This window comes from Cherax quadricarinatus, chromosome 38 (assembly GCF_038502225.1).
Source record: "Cherax quadricarinatus isolate ZL_2023a chromosome 38, ASM3850222v1, whole genome shotgun sequence".
Classification (NCBI taxonomy): domain Eukaryota; kingdom Metazoa; phylum Arthropoda; class Malacostraca; order Decapoda; family Parastacidae; genus Cherax; species Cherax quadricarinatus.
The window spans coordinates 8,995,957-9,019,183 of NC_091329.1; the positions used below are offsets into that span (position 1 = coordinate 8,995,957).

At 42.5% G+C, this 23,227-nt stretch overlaps 1 protein-coding gene across 1 annotated transcript in view; it reads left to right on the top strand.

Moving 5' to 3' along the window:
• The first annotated feature begins 278 nt into the window (after nt 1-278).
• LOC128692997 (SR splicing factor protein kinase) overlaps nt 279-23,227 on the top strand; it is a 308,083-nt gene continuing 285,134 nt past the window's right edge. The window contains exon 1 of the mRNA XM_053782432.2: nt 279-2,097. Within this exon, the coding sequence (XP_053638407.2) occupies nt 809-2,097 (1,289 nt within the window). The 5' untranslated portion in view covers nt 279-808. The remainder of the gene's footprint in view (nt 2,098-23,227) is intronic.

Here is a 23,227-nt window from a genome sequence, read left to right on the forward strand (position 1 = left end):
TGTGCCTGCAAGTGGTCACTCGAGTACAGGTGTGCCTGCAAGTGGTCACTCGAGTACAGGTGTGCCTGCAAGTGGTCACTCGAGTACAGGTGTGCCTGCAAGTGGTCACTCGAGTACAGGTGTGCCTGCAAGTGGTCACTCGAGTACAGGTGTGCCTGCAAGTGGTCACTCGAGTACAGGTGTGCCTGCAAGTGGTCACTCGAGTACAGGTGTGCCTGCAAGTGGTCACTCGAGTACAGGTGTGCCTGCAAGTGGTCACTCGAGTACAGGCGTGCCTGCAAGTGGTCACTCGAAGCTAAACGTTAATCTTTTGTGGTGTTGCTAACCCGAGCTGGAATCAGCGTCAGTGTTTTATTCTTGACCCAAGATTGCCACCACTGGTGCAGTGTGTTATTTCATCAATGTGAAGTGTGTTTTGTTGATCAGAGCTGGTCACTATGGATGTGGTGTAGTGATTTTTGACCTGATCTGGCGTCAGATAGTATGTTATTGACCCGTGTTGTAGTGTGGTGTTGACCAGTGATTCACGAAATCGCGATAACATGATTGCAAACCAACCACGGAACTGGGGCATCGGAAGTGAGGCGTGTTGAGTTAGCCAGGACACCGCTTTTGTTGACGATCTCTGGGCAGAAGTAGTGAGGTAGAGCCCACCTGGTCACTGCCTGTGTTGTTGTCTGAAGGTAGTTATCATTGCCCAAGTATAGTGTTGAGCGTGTGGCCATCACAGGGGCAGTGTAGCTGGGGCGGCAGTGCCCCCCGGCATGTGAAGGCGCCGTGGCCAGCGGGCACCCCGCCCCCGCCCAACATGCGCAAGCTATCCTTGCGCTGCTCGCCTACCCCACACACGGTGCCGGGTGTCAGTCCCCCGCCCGCACCTACTCCTCCACCCACTGCCGGCCTCTCACCTTCGCCCACGCCGCCCACCACACCCGCACGCCGTCTGGTTGCCTCGCGATCTCTTGGTTCTACGTCGTCACCTCCGCTGACGCCCCCCGTGTCACAGTACAACATCCCGCCGTGCCTGCCCTCTCACCAGCACCACGCCCAGCTGCCGCCCACCCCCGGTCCGCCCTCACACCGCTCACTGCCCGCCCTCCACGCTCACCATGTGCAGAACGATGCCCAGGCCCACCACTCCTCTCACCCAACACTTCACGCCCATCACTCAGTTCCAGACGCCCACCCACAGTACTCGTCCCACCCTGTGCTACTCTCCCAGACCTCTCACTCCCCGCCCGCCAACCGCCCACCCGGGCACTTCTCTCACGCCGCTGCCCTCAGCGGGCATCAGCATCCACGCCAGCTGCCTGGCCTGCCCCGCCACCACACCATCGGGGGCGTGGGTAGTGGGCGTATGCTGCCCCCGGCGCCCCACCACGACACCTGCGGCGGTGCCTCCGTCACCACCACCACAGCAGCGGGCAGCCCCGCCCACCCCAGCACCACCATGTGTAGCCTGGCAGCACGACCTGCCCACGTGCTTCACTCAGCCACGTACAAGTACAGCCTGGACGTGCCCCGCGTCAACCTGCGCGACGTCCGTAGTAACACGTACCCTCCGCCGGGCACGGACGGGTCCTCGACGTCGCAGTCATCGTCGACCAGCGGCGGCGGTTCAGGCGGGTCCCAGACCTCACCCTCAGACATCTACCCGCCCTCCTCACCTAGGCTGTCACCCGGGGGAGCCATGCTGGTGCTGGCAGGGCGAATGTCACCCCAGGTGCCGCCCACCTCTCCTGCCGCCCTGGCTCCCCCGCACTCTCCAGGACCCCGCTCCTCCCTCTCCTCCTCAGTGTCTTCATCCTGTGCCACCTCGCCCGTGCCCCGCCTCTCCCCGGTGCCCCGCTCTCCCGTGCACGGCCCCGGCCCTGGCCCCGGCCGCTCCTCTCCCAGCCCAGCCCATGCTTCGCCTAGTCATGCCCATGCTTCCTCCCCCGTGGCACGAGCCTCGCCCGTGCCACCTACCCGCTGCTCGCCCACGCCCACCCTCCGAGGCTCACCTGTACGCAGGAAGAGCGTCATGTCTGACCCTGGCTCGCCCATGCTCAGGAGAACTACCCGCCCGCCCCTACAGCGCTCCCACGCTACTGCTGGGTGAGTTCTCTCTCTACTCAGCCATATCTGGCTGCAGGGGTCGAGTCTCAGCTCCTGGCCACGCCTCTTAACTTTCTGCTTTGTGTGTACGCGTGTACTTAGTTCTATACGTGGGTCGAGGGACTGCTCCTAAACTTTCCTCAAAAAATACTTTGGATCATATAATGATCCACTTAGAGGTTGGCTAAGTATGTCTTAAAAACTGGCACTGTTCAAGGCAGTTGACTTACGGTCGCAGCTTTAGTGTCTATGGTAAAATATTTTATACCCTTCACTGGAGGCCTGGTCACAGACCGGGCCGCGGGGGCGTTGACCCCCGAAACTCTCTCCAGGTAAACTCTCTCCAGGTATCGCTTGCAGCTGCGGCTCCTATTCATTCAGCCTCTCCTTATTGTGCATTTCTAGTTGAAAAGCCTTTGAAGCTTTTCGAACTATTGGGATTTCCACCGTGGGGCCACTTACTGGCCTAATATATTTCGCGTGTCTCAATCCACAGCATGATTCGAACCTGCATACCATGTATCAGGTTCGAATCCTGCAAAGTATGCAGGTTCGAAACCTGCTTTGGACTGAGAGATAATGTTTGTTAAAATTTCCCCGGTTTTCTAATTGTTAAGCACATCTCATGTATAGAGCTTGGAAGAACTCTTCGTTAAGTTCCTGTATGTTGCTCTTAAGTTTGCTAGTCTTGCATATGTTGGTAAAGTTATACGATTTGTTTGTACTTGTGATGTGTTTGGTGTGATATTTACCCTCGGGTAAGTATCACAGATATTTGTAGATACTCTCCTAGGCTGTACTGTTTGGCTTTACTTTCACCTTCCGCACCCAACATTACTTTGCATTTGTTCTAATTGTACTTTAATAGCTACATCTGCAGCCTGTTAAGATCTTGGAGTCTACCTCTGCAGTCCTGCTGTTCTTATGTCACAGGTGTCTGGAGATGTATCCTTAGTTCTTGTAAAACATTGCTGGAGGACAGAGGAGAAAACTATTGCAGTGTTTGTTGTTCTTACCAACACCCGCTGCCATATGATCACATGCCCTCACGGCCCTGTATGTGCCCGTGTTTACTCGAAAAAATCTGACATGGGATCTAATACACAATAACATGATTTAAAGCTTTCGACCGATTAGAGTTACGTCATACTGTATTAATCGATGGAGATTAATTCTGTTTATGAAATATACAACAAATAAAACTTAATAGATCAATTGTACATTTACCTGCTGAGTGTGACTAGTGCTGGTGGTGCTTGAAGATCATCTGAGACTCAAACATTGAAGAACGCTACCCTCTTCTGTAAGTCGGCTGCTACCCCTCTGAACTGATCTAGAGAACACGCCTGGACACACCATAAAAACATAAGAATGGAGGAACACTGCAGCAGGCCTACTAGCCCATCTAGGAGGTTCTAAAAATCCAATTATTCCCACCCATATTTTTGTCTAGTCTAATCCCAGTGCTACGCAAGAAGTTAGTTCGAATACCTCATGATAGACAGGTCTTAATACAACTCCACCTTTCTCACTCATTTATTTGTCTGACTTACCTTTTAAAAGCTTTCCTAAGGTTCAGCTTCTGTAACTTGAGAGATTTTCACTCATTGACAACTATGAGAACCAGTACTTTATTATATATTATATATTGTGTGTGTGTTATTTCAATCCTTTATTTAGAGTTCTTTCTTGTTTGAATATCCTCAGTAGTTTGTTAATATCATCCGTATTCCATTTTTATTTCAGTTATACCTTCTTCATTCTACGTGTCAAGACAGTGAAGGCTCTCAGTCTGTCCTCGTACGAGAGATTCCTTTTAATGGATTAATTTTGTATTCTTCTCTATATGTTCATCAATGCATTTATATCCATTCTGTAATAAGGTGGCCAAAACGGGGCTGCATAATCTAAGTGAGGCTTTACTAGTGATATATAGACTGCAAAATAACTTTTGGACTCCGCCTCCCTATATTTTCTCGTATAAATAAACTTACTGTTCGCAATAATGCTAACAGATTACTTGAATTTATATCAAGACGTATAAGTATGAATAGTCCAAAAGTTATTTTACACCTCTATATGAGAGATTATATATTTACAACATGATGTAACTCTCTAAATCTCTGGTAAGGCAGTACTTAAATTTTGCAGCCCAGTTTTGGTCGCCACACTACAGACTGAATATTCTAAATGTATTGGAGAACATAGAAGAATAGAATTAGTCCACTGTATAAGAAATCTCTCATAATAATCAAAACTCTGGCTTCAGAGTTTTGATTATTATTACTCCTAAATCTTTTTCACATACAGTATGATCAAGCTCTACATCACCTAGTTTGAGTTATTTTCATTACCAAGGATTAGGACTTTTCACTTATTCGCAGTGAACTTCATTAGTTTGTCTAAAATCTTCCCGAATTTCAATGGTATCCTAATCGGAATCTGTTCGGCCTATTTTTGTGTAATCAGCGAATTTACTCACTTCCTTCGCCAGGGTCATTAATGTAAATTATAAACAAGGGGCCTAAAACTGTTCCTTGTGGAACTCCATTTGTGACCGATTCACCTTCTGTTTCCACCCTATTTCTATTTCCACCCTATTTATTCAAACTCTGCTTTCTGTCAGTCAGCCATGCCTCGATGTTGGTCAGCCATGCCTCGATCCATAGCGCCTGAAGAGTATCTTGAGACTCTTATCAGGTGCTCCATTTCCCCACTATTGTGGGGGGTCGCCCCCCTTTCCCCACTATTGTGGGGGGTCGCCCCCCTTTCCCCACTATTGTGGGGGGTCGCCCCCCTTTCTCCACGACTGTGGGGGTCGCCCCTTTTCCCCACCACTGCTGGGGGTCGCCCCCTTTCCCAACGACTGTGGGGGCCACCCCTTCAAACGACTGTGAGGAATTGGAGCACCCTTCCCTCACACACAAACATTTCACCCCATGTTATGTGCTCACATGACGTACATGGCTAATAAATTACCAAAGAAATCATTGGGGTGTTTTATGCTTTCCAGTTATTACCTCTGGGTTTATAAAGTTGACTTTTATTAACTTTGTTTGTCGTTAAATCCCTAAGTGATGGAGACACACTCTTTTTTAATTAAAAGTTTGCAACAAGCTGCCAGAGTACAAAGAAATTGATCTCCGTGGCATCTTTTCTCCTTAAAATTTATTTTTCCCTGTCTCCGAAGGTGATGTGGCAGCCACCAGGTTATTATGACTTAACATCCAGATGCTCTTGAACCCCGTCGAAGGTATTAGTTGTAGGTGCAGCCACAGACTCGTAGGTATTGTGTATGAGCGTAGGCACGGAGGAATGTGTAGTGGGTGTAGGTGCCGACGTAGTCATAAGTAGTATAATGTTCATGTGCTTGTCGTTATTATATATCATTATAATCGTACTTAGTATTGTTAATCCCCGACAAACGATAAACCTTAACTGGGATTAGAAGAGTTGTTGAAGACCAAGTCTAATGTTCCCCACAGTCGAGGAAGATAGAAACTTGCACCTTGCCTTCCACCTTATCGTTGTTGACGGATCAGCGGCAACCAGTATGGTTCGTCCAGTGAAGTACGACACCTTGGGGGATTATGCCAGATATTTACAGAAAAATAATGTGGTTGATATCTTCAAACCTGACTCACTGACCGGAGGTGCACGGAGCAAACAGGATTGTACCTCATAACTGAAGTGCTTTCATGAGAGTCGACATAAACAAGACTGAAGTTTTTAATTCCTTGTCACATATGCTTCATTCATAACATAACTCGGCACTATAGTCTTAAATGATGAAAGTAACATACAATTTGGTGTACTTGTAAATGCTGAGGAAACGTGCAACCACGAGGTTCAGTTTTTTATTACTTAAGAGTGCTGAATGATATACCAGATAAAAGCGTCCAACAAATTTAAAACCTACCTGCAGACATATAACTAGTAACTATAGGAGTATTCAGTTTGACCAGTTTATCCGTAGCCTTTGATGCATTTATTGGAGAGCTTCTCCCTCCCCCCCCTCTTTTTTTGTTACCTTACTGCGTTTACTGATTTGTGTTAAAGGGACGGGGGGGGGGGTTAGTTGACGCGGCTCTTGGTCCCACTTATTCAGCTTCGACCGGTATTGTAGCTTTTTGACCTTGAGCCCAACCATACCTACTCTTAACTCTGTACATGAACCAGAGTTTTAGTTCGTAGCTAAATGTGTCGTGTGTGTCATGCCCAGCTTCAAAAGCTCGACATTTTGCTTGTCGGTTGTTGTAAAGCAAAAGTACCAGGTAGGAGCATGCAGTATCTAGTCATCAGCGTAGCTTATAGTGCTAACACCGGTCGTTTCTAATAGCCTTATTTTATCCCCCTCAGAATTATATGCAGTTAATCAGTATAAACATTGTACAAATGGCCAGTGTGTGGGTGTTTGTCACATTTGAAGACAAACATTTCTGAAGTAGCATTATCCCTCTTTATATTAGTGATGGTACTTCACAGTGATTGTTCTCTTTCGTTTAGAATTTTGTCTTATATCTTTCAAGACATTACTTTAGAATATTGTTCCGTCCTTAAAGACTGATGAGATACCCGAGCTAGAAAACAATCATTTATCGCTCACATAGACCAGTAAACCATTTAAATTATGAGGAGCACCAGAATCTTAGTACTCTGGAGGTTCTCTTTACAATGTAGAAAAGACAGATCTCTCATTATATATGTTTAAAATAAGTAGCCAGGTGCCAGTCTACGCACTACCAAAGCAGTTTACTGGAGAGAGAGTAAACTCGTTGGAGACGGGAACAACAGCGAACAATGTCCACATTAAGATAAAGAAAAAACGTTTCTGCAAGAGGTACCTGATCAGACAGGCTGTAGTGGTGGTGGTGGCCTGCGGGTTGCAGGTAGCATTAGTTAGTCGATTTATTAACTTTTTAGTCTGTTGATTACACTAGGGTCATTAATGCAGCAAGTCATTTGTACACCACCAGTCAATGACAGTAGTAATACAGCTGATCAGGCAGTTACCAGGGAAGTCTAGCTAGTGGCGCTAGGCTACCAGAGTAAAAACTTAGTGGTAATCGGTATGCAGTATTAATTGTTAAATTAGGATATTTATAATATAGATTTTTATGTAACATGACAAATAAGTCTCCATTAAGTTGTTAGGACCAGACTCCATTAATTTTTCATCACTGACTAATCACTGGTGATGTAGCCTAGCAGTGCAAGAACAATCTGTTCTCTTTACTAGGAATTATCAAAGCCGGTCTTTTATTTTAATTAAAAGCAAAGGGCTTGCATATTCATCATAGCCTGGTAGATCAACCAGACTGTGATGGCTATGTGGGCCCTCAGTAGGTTCAATAGCCTGGTTAGAAGGGATAATTAGCAGAAGAGCGCGGCCCCCAGGTCGGGCTACAAGAGTAGAAAAATTCTCGAAATCGGTCACATCAAAACTCAGAAGCCAACCAAACACACACATTTGGCTTAGGCGATCACATCAGCATGTCTCACCTGAGCTACGGCCAGGGTTTCGTATCCCTAGGTCCATATCAGCCAAAAGATAACCCAAACTTTTGTTGACATATTTCTCATTATAACCCTAGAGCTTTTCCATATACAATAATTATGGATTTTTTTTACATACTTTTAAATATGGAATTCGTTAGTCAAATGCAAAGCAAAAAAAAAAAGTAAGTCTGGTAAACATTATTGTACATAATAGAAAATGCCTACATGCACAATAAATTATGTATCATATCCATACTCCCATGATTACAAAGTCTTTCCTAATTAACAGACTCAGCAAGTGCAGAAACAGCTCCATCAACGGTTTGATGTATTTTGAAATTACACTGAGGAGCCTTTTAGTGTAACAGTGATTACTACTTAAGCTGGGAGTCTCATCTCCGTACTAACACTCTTGAAACAAGAACACACTGCTGCCGTCTTCCCTCACAAATATAAACTTATAGCTGTACATGTTAGCCTTGAAGCCGTATTATTAACACAAACTAGGATTAATGTGTAGAACAAACGTTGTTTTCTCATGTAATATTTGAGGTACAAGATTATTAAGAAATATAATAGCCAGGGTGTGATGGCTGTGTATTCCTTGGGCAGCAAAGGTAGCATTTGAGGAGCAAGATTATCAAAAAATATAACCAGGTTGTGGTAAGCCTCGGGCAAGAAAAGGAGAGTTGACTCTAGACCAGTGAACAATGGACTCCAACCTTAGCCTAAGTATATAAATCATGGGTCTCCAAACGTTTCACTACGAGGACTACATCGTATGTTTTACACATTTTCGCGAGCCAGAGAAAAAAAATCACATTATATATAAATATGAATGAATAAGTTTTATTTGGATCCTTTTTGTAATCAGCATGATATGATTCAGAACTAAAAAGAAATGTAACAATTACAAAGAAACAATACCATGTTTACAAAGAAAGTATGTATGAGTAAAAATGTTAAATATAAGCCAGTGTTCTGGTAGTATAATGAATTACTGAACTGCAGGTGAGAAACACTGGCACAAGGTTAACGGGAATAATTGGACTGTTTTTTAATTTCAAAATATTGTTGAAGTTTCAAGCCTGAGGAGTCAGTTATCAGAATGGACTTCAAATGCTCATCAGATAAATTTGTGCGATATTTGGACATGACATACTTCATTTTTGAAAATGTTTGTTCACAAAGGTACGCTGTACCAAAAACTAATAAGAATCCATAAGCAAATCCCTTCAAATTTGGAAACTGATGAGGGTGTGAAGATTTATAAAATTTTATCGGATTTTCTTTTTTTTCAGCATATCTGATCAAAATTTGATTAACACAAGCCTATCCGATGTTATCCTGACGCCAAATGACTTCGAACAGGCGATAAATGACATGCCCATGCACTCTGCCCCAGGGCCAGACTCATGGAACTCTGTGTTCATCAAGAACTGCAAGAAGCCCCTATCACGAGCCTTTTCCATCCTATGGAGAGGGAGCATGGACACGGGGGTCGTCCCACAGTTACTAAAAACAACAGACATAGCCCCACTCCACAAAGGGGGCAGTAAAGCAACAGCAAAGAACTACAGACCAATAGCACTAACATCCCATATCATAAAAATCTTTGAAAGGGTCCTAAGAAGCAAGATCACCACGCATCTAGAAACCCATCAGTTACACAACCCAGGGCAACATGGGTTTAGAACAGGTCGCTCCTGTCTGTCTCAACTATTGGACCACTACGACAAGGTCCTAAATGCACTAGAAGACAAAAAGAATGCAGATGTAATATATACAGACTTTGCAAAAGCCTTCGACAAGTGTGACCATGGCGTAATAGCGCACAAAATGCGTGCTAAAGGAATAACAGGAAAAGTCGGTCGATGGATCTATAATTTCCTCACTAACAGAACACAGAGAGTAGTCGTCAACAGAGTAAAGTCCGAGGCAGCTACGGTGAAAAGCTCTGTTCCACAAGGCACAGTACTCGCTCCCATCTTGTTCCTCATCCTTATATCCGACATAGACAAGGATGTCAGCCACAGCACCGTGTCTTCCTTTGCAGATGACACCCGAATCTGCATGACAGTGTCTTCCATTGCAGACACTGCAAAGCTCCAGGCAGACATCAACCAAATCTTTCAGTGGGCTGCAGAAAACAATATGAAGTTCAACGATGAGAAATTTCAATTACTCAGATATGGTAAACATGAGGAAATTAAATCTTCATCAGAGTACAAAACAAATTCTGGCCACAAAATAGAGCGAAACACCAACGTCAAAGACCTGGGAGTGATCATGTCGGAGGATCTCACCTTCAAGGACCATAACATTGTATCAATCGCATCTGCTAGAAAAATGACAGGATGGATAATGAGAACCTTCAAAACTAGGGAGGCCAAGCCCATGATGACACTCTTCAGGTCACTTGTTCTATCTAGGCTGGAATATTGCTGCACACTAACAGCACCTTTCAAGGCAGGTGAAATTGCCGACCTAGAAAATGTACAGAGAACTTTCACGGCGCGCATAACGGAGATAAAACACCTCAATTATTGGGAGCGCTTGAGGTTCCTAAACCTGTATTCCCTGGAACGCAGGAGGGAGAGATACATGATTATATACACCTGGAAAATCCTAGAGGGACTAGTACCGAACTTGCACACGAAAATCACCCACTACGAAAGCAGAAGACTTGGCAGACGATGCACCATCCCCCCAATGAAAAGCAGGGGTGTCACTAGCACGTTAAGAGACCATACAATAAGTGTCAGGGGCCCGAGACTGTTCAACTGCCTCCCAGCACACATAAGGGGGATTACCAACAGACCCCTGGCAGTCTTCAAGCTGGCACTGGACAAGCACCTAAAGTCAGTTCCGGATCAGCCGGGCTGTGGCTCGTATGTTGGTTTGCGTGCAGCCAGCAGCAACAGCCTGGTTGATCAGGCTCTGATCCACCAGGAGGCCTGGTCTCAGACCGGGCCGCGGGGGCGTTGACCCCCGGAACTCTCTCCAGGTAAACTCCAGGTAATAATTTCTTTTTCAAACTGACTTGGGAGTGCTTTAATATTGCAGTCAAAGGGATATTCAAATAGCTTTATTTTATGTGTTTTTGCATCAAGATTAGTAGGAAATGGTTTCTAAAATTGTTTTTGCAAGTCATTAATGATTTCTGTTGCAGGTGAAGAAGAAAATCTTGCTTCGCTTTCTTTGTGAAATTTTTCACATGGAAAATGAACTAAGTTGGAAACTTTCACATGTCCTTCAAATAGCATCAGTTTTGCTCTGAATGCCTTGACATGCGTGAATGGATTACAAATCAAATTTGTTTCACCTTGGAACTTCAAATTCAGCTGATTCAAATGGCATGTCACGTCTGCAAAAAAGGCCAATTTCCAAAGCCAGCCATCATTTGATAAAAGTGGTTCGGGTCGATTCTTCTCTAAGTGAAATGAATAGTTTTCATTTCTGAGCTGAGAGAACCGTGATAGGATCTTTCTACAACTAAGCCATTGAACTGCTGTATAATAAGGCAAGTCAATGAACTGAGAATCACTCTCAGAAAATCACGGAACTAGCGATGATAAAGTCCCTGAGATCAAATGAAATTCACTTTTGAAACAGCAGATTTCAGAACGCAAGACATATCCTCATGTTTTCCTCACAATGCTTGCTGATGGATAACGCAATACAGGAACATGGACTTTGGGAATCCACCATCCTCATAAGCTTTTGTGATTTGTCCAACCAAACTTTACCCCAGACATGTTCTTTCCTCTATCAGATGTCACTCATTGCTGTTTATTCTACTCCAGGTTATATTCTAAATAGTTTTCTTGCAATTCTTTGAAGATGTCTTCTCCGGTTCCTGTGTTGTGCATGCTATACATTGATACTAATTCTTGTGCGACATTAAATTCAATGTCGACGCAATGTGCGAGAGAATAAAACTCTAGATTTCGTCCTTTGACTGCAATTTGATGAAATATATTGCTTCCTGTATCCTCAGTTCTACAAGCAAAAGTATTTAGCGCAAGACTGAGAATTTTGAACAGGTTTGCCTTTTCTGGGCATAACTCTCCCACTGCTTCCATCATACACTCTTTGATCAGATCTCTACCGATGAATTGCTTTGCTCTTTTAGCTAACGCATAATCTACTTTATAACTGGCTCTGGTTAAAGCTTAATTTTCAGCTCTCGTCTGCGTGAAAAAGCCTTGTTGGGAAAGCAACCTACGTTGCATTGGTTAAATTTTTTTCCGAACGCAGTGTTCCTGTGAATTGGGAATAACTTGGTTAATATTTGGTCTCTCAATGCCAACATACATTGTACCCCTTCAAAACTGCATCAGTTTCGTGGCATACGTTACACAAGGCTTTATCACCTGCTTGTACAAAGAAGCACTTTAAGCCCCATTCTTCATTAAACAGCGGCACTCACTCTGCGCTCTTCTTTTCCTTTTTTCTTTCCATAACTGAAGGGTATGTCTGAAAATTGAAGATTAGAACTAAAACTTGAAAAAAAATTTGACATAAATTGTTACAAGCAACAAAATCCTTAACTTTGAGTGAAGTGACTGAAAACGAGGGTTTATTAGTTTTACTATTCATAAATATTTCTGCTGCGGGCCGCATAAAATCTTGTGGCGGGTCGCAGTTTGGAGACCCCTGATATAGACAAATCTCGAAACTAGAGCTCGCTGGCATCACAAAGATTTGTCAAGAAACTGTAATTTCGAGAGTGATGGGAAAAACACAAGCCCACTAGTTAATTAATGAGAAAATAAGTTATGGAGGATAAAACTTAAGAACTTGGTAAAAGTTTGACTAAAGACTTTTAAAAATTCTGGACTAAAGTTGACTTACGTTGATGGAAGTCTTTAAAGGCAAGCTGATGTATGTAATTATCTGCTTACTAAATACTTGCATAGGAGCAGCCACAGAAGTATAGGTAATGGGTGTAGTAGTAGTGTAGGTGGCGGTGTTGAGAGACATACATAGAGAGCAGTAGTGGCGGGTCTCTGAATGGTAGTGATGATGAAATGGAGGAAGGGCTAGCGGAAGGAAATGGGGTCAGATGATGGGAGGATTGGTGGTACTGGTGGAAGGAGGGATGAATGGGCTGGTTGTGAAGAGAGGGAGGAATGGATGCCGGTGGTGGAAGGCGCACGGTGCGATGCAGGGGGGTTGCTTACAGCTTAGCCAGGGGTCGCTTGCTTGCCTGCACCGCTCAGGTGCGCAACACCCACCAACACTTGCTGCTGCTGTGGTTTTGTTCTTAGGAAGCAATATTTTCAGTGATAGGCAATGATCGATTGCCAAATGTTACTTGAAGCAGTAGTGGATGGTCCAGATGATACATAACAATACTTCTACACTTAATTGGTATGTTGTTTTGCTGTTGGCTGCTTATACTATGGCGGCGGCTGCTGCTACTAATGCTCCTGTTCATGTTCTTGCTGTGACTACTGAGGTTGCTACTACCGCTGTTTTGCTGTAGCTTCCGTTAATTCTGTTGCTGTTGCTATTGTTTGTGTTTCTGTTTTAGGCATAGGTCTCAGAAGCAACACTGGAGAACACTAAGTCTCCGTGGTGAATGCCCGTTATCGTACCAGAGTTGCAAGAAATATTGCCCAAAGAATTGAGGGGTGATAGGGTGGGGGGGGTGAAGGAAGGGTGGGAGGGAGGTAGAGGGGAAGAGGGAGAGTGGGAGTGTGATAGAAATGGTGAGTGGGGAGCAGCTTGAGAGAGTGGTAATGCATGCAAAGATGCAGAGAGAAGCAGCAGTAAATTTCGAAGGAAAATGTAAAGGAAGTGGAGGAAAGGAAGAGCATGGTTGCCTCAAGAGGCCACAATGTAGACACCAAACATTTGTATGCCACCACATCCATGCATTGTGTGTGTGCGTGTGTGCGTGTGCGTGTGTGTGTAATGTCATGCCGAATAAGTAAAACTTGCGATTTTGGCAGCGCTGTTCTTGCCGAATAAAGCAAGCGAAAATTTGTCTGCAATAATTTCGCAAAAATCATTCTGAACCTAACGAAAAAAAAAATTTAATTTTGTTTATTATTAAATTATTGTAGACTTATCGGAAATATATTTAGTTGGATTAGGCTAAATTAAATTGCACTTCTTATAATAAGGTTAGGTAAGTTTTGTAAGGTACTTTTGGTACGAAATTATTCATTTTTACATAAACATAAATAATTTTTTTAAATGTATAAGAAAATTTTAGAAAGGACTTAATTTTAAATGAGTTCTTGCTAATTGACCAATTTTACCTATTCAGCACATTATATATATATATATATATATATATATATATATATATATATATATATATATATATATATATATATATATATATAAATACCGTCCGTCTCACACCGAGGTAAGGTGATCTGACAAAGAAGAAACACTCGCACCATCACTGTCTTGCCAGAGGCGCTTGGCGATACTACAATTCAAAACTACACCTATCCCCTCCCCTCCTTCAGAATGCAGTTACTGTACTTTCAATTTCCAGCACTCGAGTTCAGCTAACCGGTTTCCCTGAGTTTATTTTATCTTTTTTTCTTTATATTTAGTTTTCAGTAGTAATTCTAGTGATATTGGTTATGGGTATATCAAAGGTGGCTGTTATCAGAAAGGTAGACACGCACACCTTACCATCTCCCCCACTACATTAGCCATTATCAGTGACTTGTCAAATTCTTAATAACACAACTGTAAATATCAAGTTGGACATATATTAGTCTGCTCGGTCAGACAACTGGCCTCTTGATTCTAAAACTAGTATGCCATAGGTTGGAGTCCTGACCCTTCTCTCACCCATGTAGCACCAGCAACACATTCTTTACCCTGGATATCACGACCCTTGTAACAGCTGCCGTGTAGCATGCCACCAACTACGTCTCCGTCTGCTAGGTAAAAGGACACAAGTGCAACACTGGCAGCACAACTCAAGACTTGCCAAAGATAAACACAGCTCATCAAACATATGAGAGACGAAGACGTTATGATGTTGGAAGAATTTCCGACAATATGTTAGGTAAAAGAACACAAGTGCATCTAATGTGACATTTTAATGTGGCAACATTTCGCTCTCCAGGAGCTTTGTCAAGCTATTACCGTCAGGCTTCTGGAGTAGAATAACTGAAGAAACCAGTCAGACGTCTAACACAGATAGGTCTAGTTTTTTGGGAGGAAGTGTCCTGCTTATTTGATAGGATAACTGCTATTTGGTGCCTGTCTCTTATGTCTGTTTCGTGGGATTCCTCGTTATATCATAATTTTTTGTTGTGTATTTTTTTTTGTTCTTTTAGCCCATTCTATCACATTTTTAGTGTTGTGATGCTATCTCAGTTGTGTTCCTTGAACGTAAAATTTTCTTATATAGTTGCATTATGGTATTTACATAACTTTGGTGCTATCAAGAGTTTCTTAGTCTTGTGTTCTCTTCCCTTTTATTAGTTTTTTTTTTATTAGCAAAAGCTAAAACTTCATCGTGAATGAGGAAGTGACCAATGTTGGATGAGTAAGATGTCAGCTGTGATGGGTGAGGAGGATGATGGCTGTTGTGGGACAGGTGGTTCTTGGGTGAATGTTCATCTGGCTAGGGTGCAGGCGAGTGTAACCGTTCACCTGGACGAGCGGAAGTGAAATGAAGGTGATCATTCACCTTTACTAGAGAAAGGTGAGTCGATAGTTGATGTTCACCTGTACAAGAAGTAGGTTCAGTGGCTGGCCGTTTCCTGGAAGAAAAGTAAGGTAATCTGGGTTGGCAGAAAGGATCTCCCGAGTAATGTAGGTGAGGGAATTCTTAGCGAGCGAGCGAGGGAGGGAGGGAGGGAGGGAAGGAAGGAAGGAAGGAAAGAAAGAATGAGGGTAGGTGGTGGTGTGGTGAGGGAAGAGTGGTTAAGGGAGATAGAAAGTGAAGGTTGTGATGTAGTGAGGGAAGAGTGGTTAAGGGAAATAGAAAGTGAAGGTTGTGGTGTAGTGAGGGAAGAGTCTGGATGAGAGATGATAATATAGTGAGGGTAAAATCATCTGCGTTAGGGGTGTATCTTTCACAGTATTTTGCTCTGTTGAGTGATTCGAGTTTGTTTTATACTCTCTTGCAATCTTTATACTTTTAATCTTTCCATAACTCAGCAACTAAAACTTTTCCTCATTCAGCAAAATGTTAGTGACCCATTACAGGATTTTGTCAACTTTGAAGTTTGCTGTGTCCTCAAGATGCTACTCTCATACAGATCCTAGTATCGTCTGCAAATGATATTGTGCTATAATTTATGCCTATACATCGGGTATGAGAGTGAGAAAGAAAACTGGGTCTGGTACTGTGCCTTGGAGAGCAGAGCATGTCACTGTGGTACCCTCCGACATAACTCTGTTCACTATTACATTTTGGGTTATATTTGGTATAAAATTGAGTATCAATCTGTCCACTTTTCCGGTTATTTATTTTGCAAGCATTTTGTGAGCTATTAAAATTACTGTTGTTGTTCCACTTCATAGAGGGGGCAGTAAAGCCGTTGCGGGAAACTATACATCGGTAGCACTAACTTCACACACTAAAATCTTTGAATGGATCCTAAAAAATAAGATTTCCAATTGCATGGAATAGCAATAATTGTAATATGCAGGGCAGTATGGGTTTAGGGCAGGTCGCTCCTGCCTTTCATAAGCACTTTATCATTACGAAGTGATCCTAGGTGCACTGGAAGACAAGCTAAATGCTAATATGGTGTACACCGATTGTGTAAAAGCGTTCAACAAGTGCAACCATGATGTGATAGCGAATGAATGTTTAACTCTAACAAATGAAGTCCAGTAAGTAGTAAACAAAGAGTGAAGTAGATTTCCACTGGGAGTCTCGTGACGTCATGGCTAGGAAATGAGCCTTACAATAATATAGTTGGCAAGTCTACAAGTATACTATACAAGTATCACTGTTGATAGAGGCTGCTACAGCGAAAAGCTCTGGTACTCGCGTCGCTTGTTTCTCATTCAATTATCCGACACTGACAAGGACATAATTTATTGCACCATAGGGTTCTTTGCTGATAACAGAATTTTCAATAGGTTTGTCTGTCGAAGACACCGAAACTTCAGGTGGATATAAATCAAGTCTTGCATTGGATCTCTGATAACAATATGATGTTTAACGAGGAAAAGTTTCAATTGTTCTTCTGTGATGGAATGTAGGAAATAAAGACTGCAGCGGGGGATATGACAAACTTGAATTATTCAACAAAAGGAAAGTTTCATGTGTGAAACTCGGGAGTAATGATGTCAGAAGATCTTACATTCAAAGATCATAACATTGTTATTGCTAGTGCAAGGATCACAACAATGTTATTATTGCTAATGCAAGGAAAATAATAGGCTACATAACTAGAACTTTTTAAGATGAGATACGAAGTCGGTGATTATCATCATCACTTGTTCTCTCCAGGTTGGTTAAATTGGAAAATGTTCAGAGAACTTTCACTGCTCGTACACAAGCATCTAAACTACTGGGAATGCTTGAAGTCTCTTCAGCTGTATTCCATACAGCGTGGAAAATTCTGGAGGGACGGGTCCCAACCCCGAACATTAATATTATTCTGTATAACAAAGACTTAAAAAGACGATGCAAAACACCTCGGCTTAATTACACTGAGAGAGAACTTAGAGTGCCGGAGGTCTACAGCGCAACTCCCTGCCTCCCTGCATAAGGGGAATTACTAATACACCTCCGGCAGTCTTCAAGAGAACTTTACACGTTTCTCAGGTGTCCTGATCAGTCGGGCCGTGGTTCGTACGTTGGACTGCGTGCGGCCAGTAGTAACAGCCTGTTTCATCAGGCTTTGATCTTGATGTCGGCTTGGAGTGATGGAGAGCATGCTGAGCGTGTTGAACAGATGCTTTAGCTGTGTCTGATATCGAGATATCAGTGCTTTCTCTAGCTGTGTCTGATATCGAGATATCAGTGCTTTCTCTAGCTGTGTCTGATATCGAGATATCAGTGCTTTCTCTAGCTGTGTCTGATATCGAGATATCAGTGCTTTCTCTAGCTGTGTCTGATATCGAGATATCAGTGCTTTCTCTAGCTGTGTTTGATATCGAGATATCAGTGCTTTCTCTAGCTGTGTCTGATATCGAGATATCACTGCTTTCTCTAGCTGTGTCTGATATCGAGATATCAGTGCTTTCTCTAGCTGTGTCTGATATCGAGATATCACTGCTTTCTCTAGCTGTGTCTGATATCGAGATATCAGTGCTTTCTCTAGCTGTGTCTGATATCGAGATATCAGTGCTTTCTCTAGCTGTGTTTGATATCGAGATATCAGTGCTTTCTCTAGCTGTGTCTGATATCGAGATATCAGTGCTTTCTCTAGCTGCGTCTGATATCGAGATATCACTGCTTTCTCTAGCTGCGTCTGATATCGAGATATCACTGCTTTCTCTAGCTGTGTCTGATATCGAGATATCACTGCTTTCTCTAGCTGTGTCTGATATCGAGATATCACTGCTTTCTCTAGCTGCGTCTGATATCGAGATATCACTGCTTTCTCTAGCTGTGTCTGATATCGAGATATCACTGCTTTCTCTAGCTGTGTCTGATATCGAGATATCACTGTTTTCTCTAGCTGTGTCTGATATCGAGATATCACTGCTTTCTCTAGCTGTGTCTGATATCGAGATATCAGTGCTTTCTCTAGCTGTGTCTGATATCGAGATATCACTGCTTTCTCTAGCTGTGTCTGATATCGAGATATCAGTGCTTTCTCTAGCTGTGTCTGATATCGAGATATCAGTGCTTTCTCTAGCTGTGTCTGATATCGAGATATCACTGCTTTCTCTAGCTGCGTCTGATATCGAGATATCACTGCTTTCTCTAGCTGTGTCTGATATCGAAATATCACTGCTTTCTCTAGCTGCGTCTGATATCGAAATATCACTGCTTTCTCTAGCTGCGTCTGATATCGAGATATCACTGCTTTCTCTAGCTGTGTCTGATATCGAAATATCACTGCTTTCTCTAGCTGCGTCTGATATCGAAATATCACTGCTTTCTCTAGCTGCGTCTGATATCGAGATATCACTGCTTTCTCTAGCTGTGTCTGATATCGAAATATCACTGCTTTCTCTAGCTGCGTCTGATATCGAAATATCACTGCTTTCTCTAGCTGTGTCTGATATCGAAATATCACTGCTTTCTCTAGCTGTGTCTGATATCGAAATATCACTGCTTTCTCTAGCTGCGTCTGATATCGAAATATCACTGCTTTCTTTAGCTGTGTCTGATATCGAAATATCACTGCTTTCTTTAGCTGTCTGATATGGAAATATCTCTTTAGCTGTTTGATATCGAAATATCTCTCTAGCTGTCTGATATCGAAATATCACTGCTTTCTTTAGCTGTCTGATATCGAAATATCTCTTTAGCTGTCTGATATCGATATATCACTGCTTTCTTTAGCTGTCTGATATCGATATATCACTGCTTTCTTTAGCTGTCTGATATCGAAATATCACTGCTTTAGCTGTCTGATATCGAAATATCTCTTTAGCTGTCTGATATCGAAATATCTCTTTAGCTGTCTGATATCGAAATATCTCTTTAGCTGTCTGATATCGAAATATCACTGCTTTCTCTAGCTGTCTGATATTGAAATATCACTGCTCTCTCTAGCTGATATTGAAATATCACTGCTCTCTCTAGCTGATATTGAAATATCACTGCTTTCTCTAGCTGATATTGAATTATCACTGCTTTCTCTAGCTGTCTGATATTGAAATATCACTGCTCTCTCTAGCTGATATTGAAATATCACTGCTCTCTCTAGCTGATATTGAAATATCACTGCTTTCTCTAGCTGATATTGAATTATCACTGCTTTCTCTAGCTGTCTGATATTGAAATATCACTGCTCTCTCTAGCTGATATTGAAATATCACTGCTTTCTCTAGCTGATATTGAATTATCACTGCTTTCTCTAGCTGTCTGATATTGAAATATCACTGCTTTCTCTAGCTGTCTGATATTGAAATATCACTTGTTTGGCGGTTATCCTGTTTTTTTTGGTGCTCGTTCACCTCGGAGCTAGATGAACAGCACCATATTGTGCTATTTTTATCAGCCTGGGTGTATTTTTTCCCCAGAAAACTGTCGTAAACGTCAGCAGTTGGCGCCACTCACTGTTAAATCACTGCCTAAACCGCTAACTCTGGGGAAATGAGGAGTAGGAATCTGATGCCTTAATGGTCGTTCTGTCTTTACCGTGTCGTTCTCTCTCTCTCTCTCTCTCTCTCTCTCTCTCTCTCTCTCTCTCTCTTTTCTCTTTCTCCTCTCTCTCTTCCTCTCTCTCTTCCTCTCTTCTCTCTTTCTCCTCTCTTTCTCCTCCTCTCTCTCTTTCTCCTCCTCTCTCTCTTTCTCCTCCTCTCTCTCTTTCTCCTCCTCTCTCTCTCCCCCTCCCTCTCTCTCCCTCCCTCTCTCTCCCTCCCTCTCTCCACACACAAGGGTCTCTACAAGTATTTTTTTATAAGTTTTTAACTTGTTCTACATAATTGCTTCTCAGAACCTTGCCATTGTCAAGGCTTTATTTTACAGTTCAGTTTAATGTGTAAAGTTTAATGCTAAGCAGCATACAGGTTAAACTACAGGGTCAGTTTATAACCATCCCTGAGTAACAACCTTCATATTGTTACTTCATGTGTACACTATCCTCTCTCTTTTCTTCCTTCGTATCCCTATTCCCTTTTATACCTTTTCTTTTCTCGTACAGGAAGTCCTCGCTTAACGTCGTTTCGTTATAACTTTGATGAGAAAGATCAGTTCCCGGTCATGAATGGAAAATATGGAAAGAGTTTTAAACATCTTGATGGAGGACAAGAATCGGCATGTCCTCCATCGACATCTACTTGTTCGCTAATGGCCATACAAGTTTAAGTTTATTTAAAGATCTAAAGAAAAAACAGGGTTCTAGTGCTGAAAGTGAAAGCTTCTTGGCAAGTCGTGATTGGTTTGAACGTTTTAAAAAAACTTTTAAATGTATAACGTAGAAATAACAGGCGAGTGTGCAAGTGCCGACAAAGAAGGTGCAGCTGCTTAACCAGTTTTAATGTTATGTCAGTTTCCTCCTTTATGACTGTTTGTATTCAGTTTTTGTGATGGGTAGCGTGTTTCTTACATAATTCTGAAAAATGTGTAATACCTAAAATAATAAAAATGTCAGTAGCAGCCCAGAGCGACATACTCCATAGTCATGACGTCTGCTGCCCTCCCTCTCAGCTCTCCCTAGCCGTAGGAACTCTAGTTTGTCAATTAGCCTATGGTAAAATTGGTTTCATTTACGTCGTTTTGCTTAAATTCATTAAATTCGCAGTTTCCAAGAACCTGTCGACGACGTTAAAGGAGGACTTCCTTTAAGCCTTTTCTTCCCTCGTATACCTTTTTTTTTCCTCAGGCTTTTTTTCTTCCCTACACTCCCTGTTTTGTTCCCACTGCCTTCTCTCTTCTTCCCATCCCCGCAAGAGCCCATATATTCTTCAGTATATAATAATAATATCTGTGCCTGGAAAGAAAGTGACTCTTAAAACAACTTCATCTTAATAACAATGGGAAGAGAAATTCCTTCATAGAATATTTCATTTTTTCCTTGCAAATGAATCTTAAGTTTTTCCTGTAATTTATCATGACAAGGCATTCGTTTATGTTAATATATCGTGATGCTGTGGACGGTGGTGTATTGAGTGCTTTATTTATTTCTCGCAACTTGGCTTGTTTATTTTTTGACTCAACTTTGAGCTCTGTTGTCATGTAAGTGCTTGTCTTGCAAGGTTTCTCTTTATTCCCATTATCTTAAGCAGGATCTCTTGAAGGCGGATGAAAGCCACTCCGTCCCGAGTAGTTGTTACGTTATATAACTGCACACGACTACGACTACTGACCTTGGAGTGTGCTTGTGATGTAGTCAGCAGTTGGACTCCTCACCTTCTATACATACATGCATGCGTCGTGCCGAATAGGTAAAATTGGTCAGTTAGCAAGAACTCGTTTAAAATTGTCCTTCCTAAAATTTTCTCTTATACGTTGAAAGATATATTTTTTCATTTATGTTTATGTAAAAATTTATAATTTTGTACGTAAAGAACCTTAGAAAACTTAACTAGCTTTATTATAACAAGTGCAGTTTAATTTAGCCTAATCCAGCTAAATATATTTTAAATAAGTATACAATAATAAACAAACACAAAGAAATATATTTTTTCGTTAGGTTCAGAATGACTTTTGCGAAATTATTGCATGCACAAGTTTTAGCTTGCCTTATTCGGCAAGAGCGTTGCTATTTATGCATGCATACATGCATGCATACATACATACATTCATTCATTCATCAGTCACTTTTTTTTACTAATATGGAGATAATCAGATGCCAAAATCGATATCCTTGGAAACCTACCACCAGACCTTGACTTGAGAATAATGGAAATTATTGAGGTATTACCACATATCAGTAGACTACGGAATTTAATAGTATGCCATCAGCTTATGTGCGGAGTGCATTTTCCAGGCCTTTGTTGTATGTTTTTGGCATAGTGTGTCTGTTCATTCGTGGAGCTATTTTATATAATGCAAGCACAATAAATTTTTGAAAGCAAAAGTTTCAGAAAGAATACCATGGCCACTGTGAGGGAATACTGTGTTGATGTTCGTGGTCCAAGACTGAAACCTTCATCTGATGGATGTTTGCAAAAATATTGCCAGAGCAAGTACAGAGGTCGTACCTGAAGGTTACCTAAAGACGATTTCGGGGATCACCTCCCCCCTCGGCCCGATCTGCCAGATCAGGCAAAGATTCACGGTTTGAAATCAAATAAAAATGAGTTATATTAGTAGGGTCCTCATAGAAGCGAATGCCATGTTTGGAATTAAATAATTCGTAAATAAATCCATGTGGGATTTATTTATGGAGATGGAGGAGGCTTGATCCTCCATCTGCTGAGCGTGAGTGAGACTTGCTTCCTGTTTGTACTCACAATGTGTGTTTCTGTAAATGCTCCAAACAGAAACACACACAGCAGGCGTGCAGTGGGCACAATAAGGTAACACTATCAACATTCGTGTCCCAGACTATTCAATATCTTACCAGAAGATATCAGAAACACTGCTGGGACAAGTGTACAGGTCTTCAAGAGGAAACCGGATAATATCTTCACCAGGTGCCACATCAACCAGGCTGTGGTGGGCATGTGGGTCAGCGGGCCACGAGCAGCAACAGAATGATTGACCAGGCTAGCACCAGACGAGCCTGGCCCATGGCCTTTCTCGGAGTAGACACACTACGGAACTCATCAATGGTATATCAAAGGTAAGGTTGTTACTAGGTAACTCTGGCTCTGCCTCCCCACAACAATATTGAGGTACGCACTAATAACTATCACCTAGTTACTAGTACATACTTCTCATACCTTTAGCTCATTCTCTCTCTCTCTCCCCTCCCCTCCCCTCCCCTCCCTTCCCTTCCCTCCCCTCCCCTCCCCTCCATCCCCTCCCTTCCTTCCCTCCCTTCATTCCCTCCCTCCATTCCCTCCCTCCATTCCCTCCCTCCTCCTCCCCAACAGCTTGTACCATCATCTTACACAACTT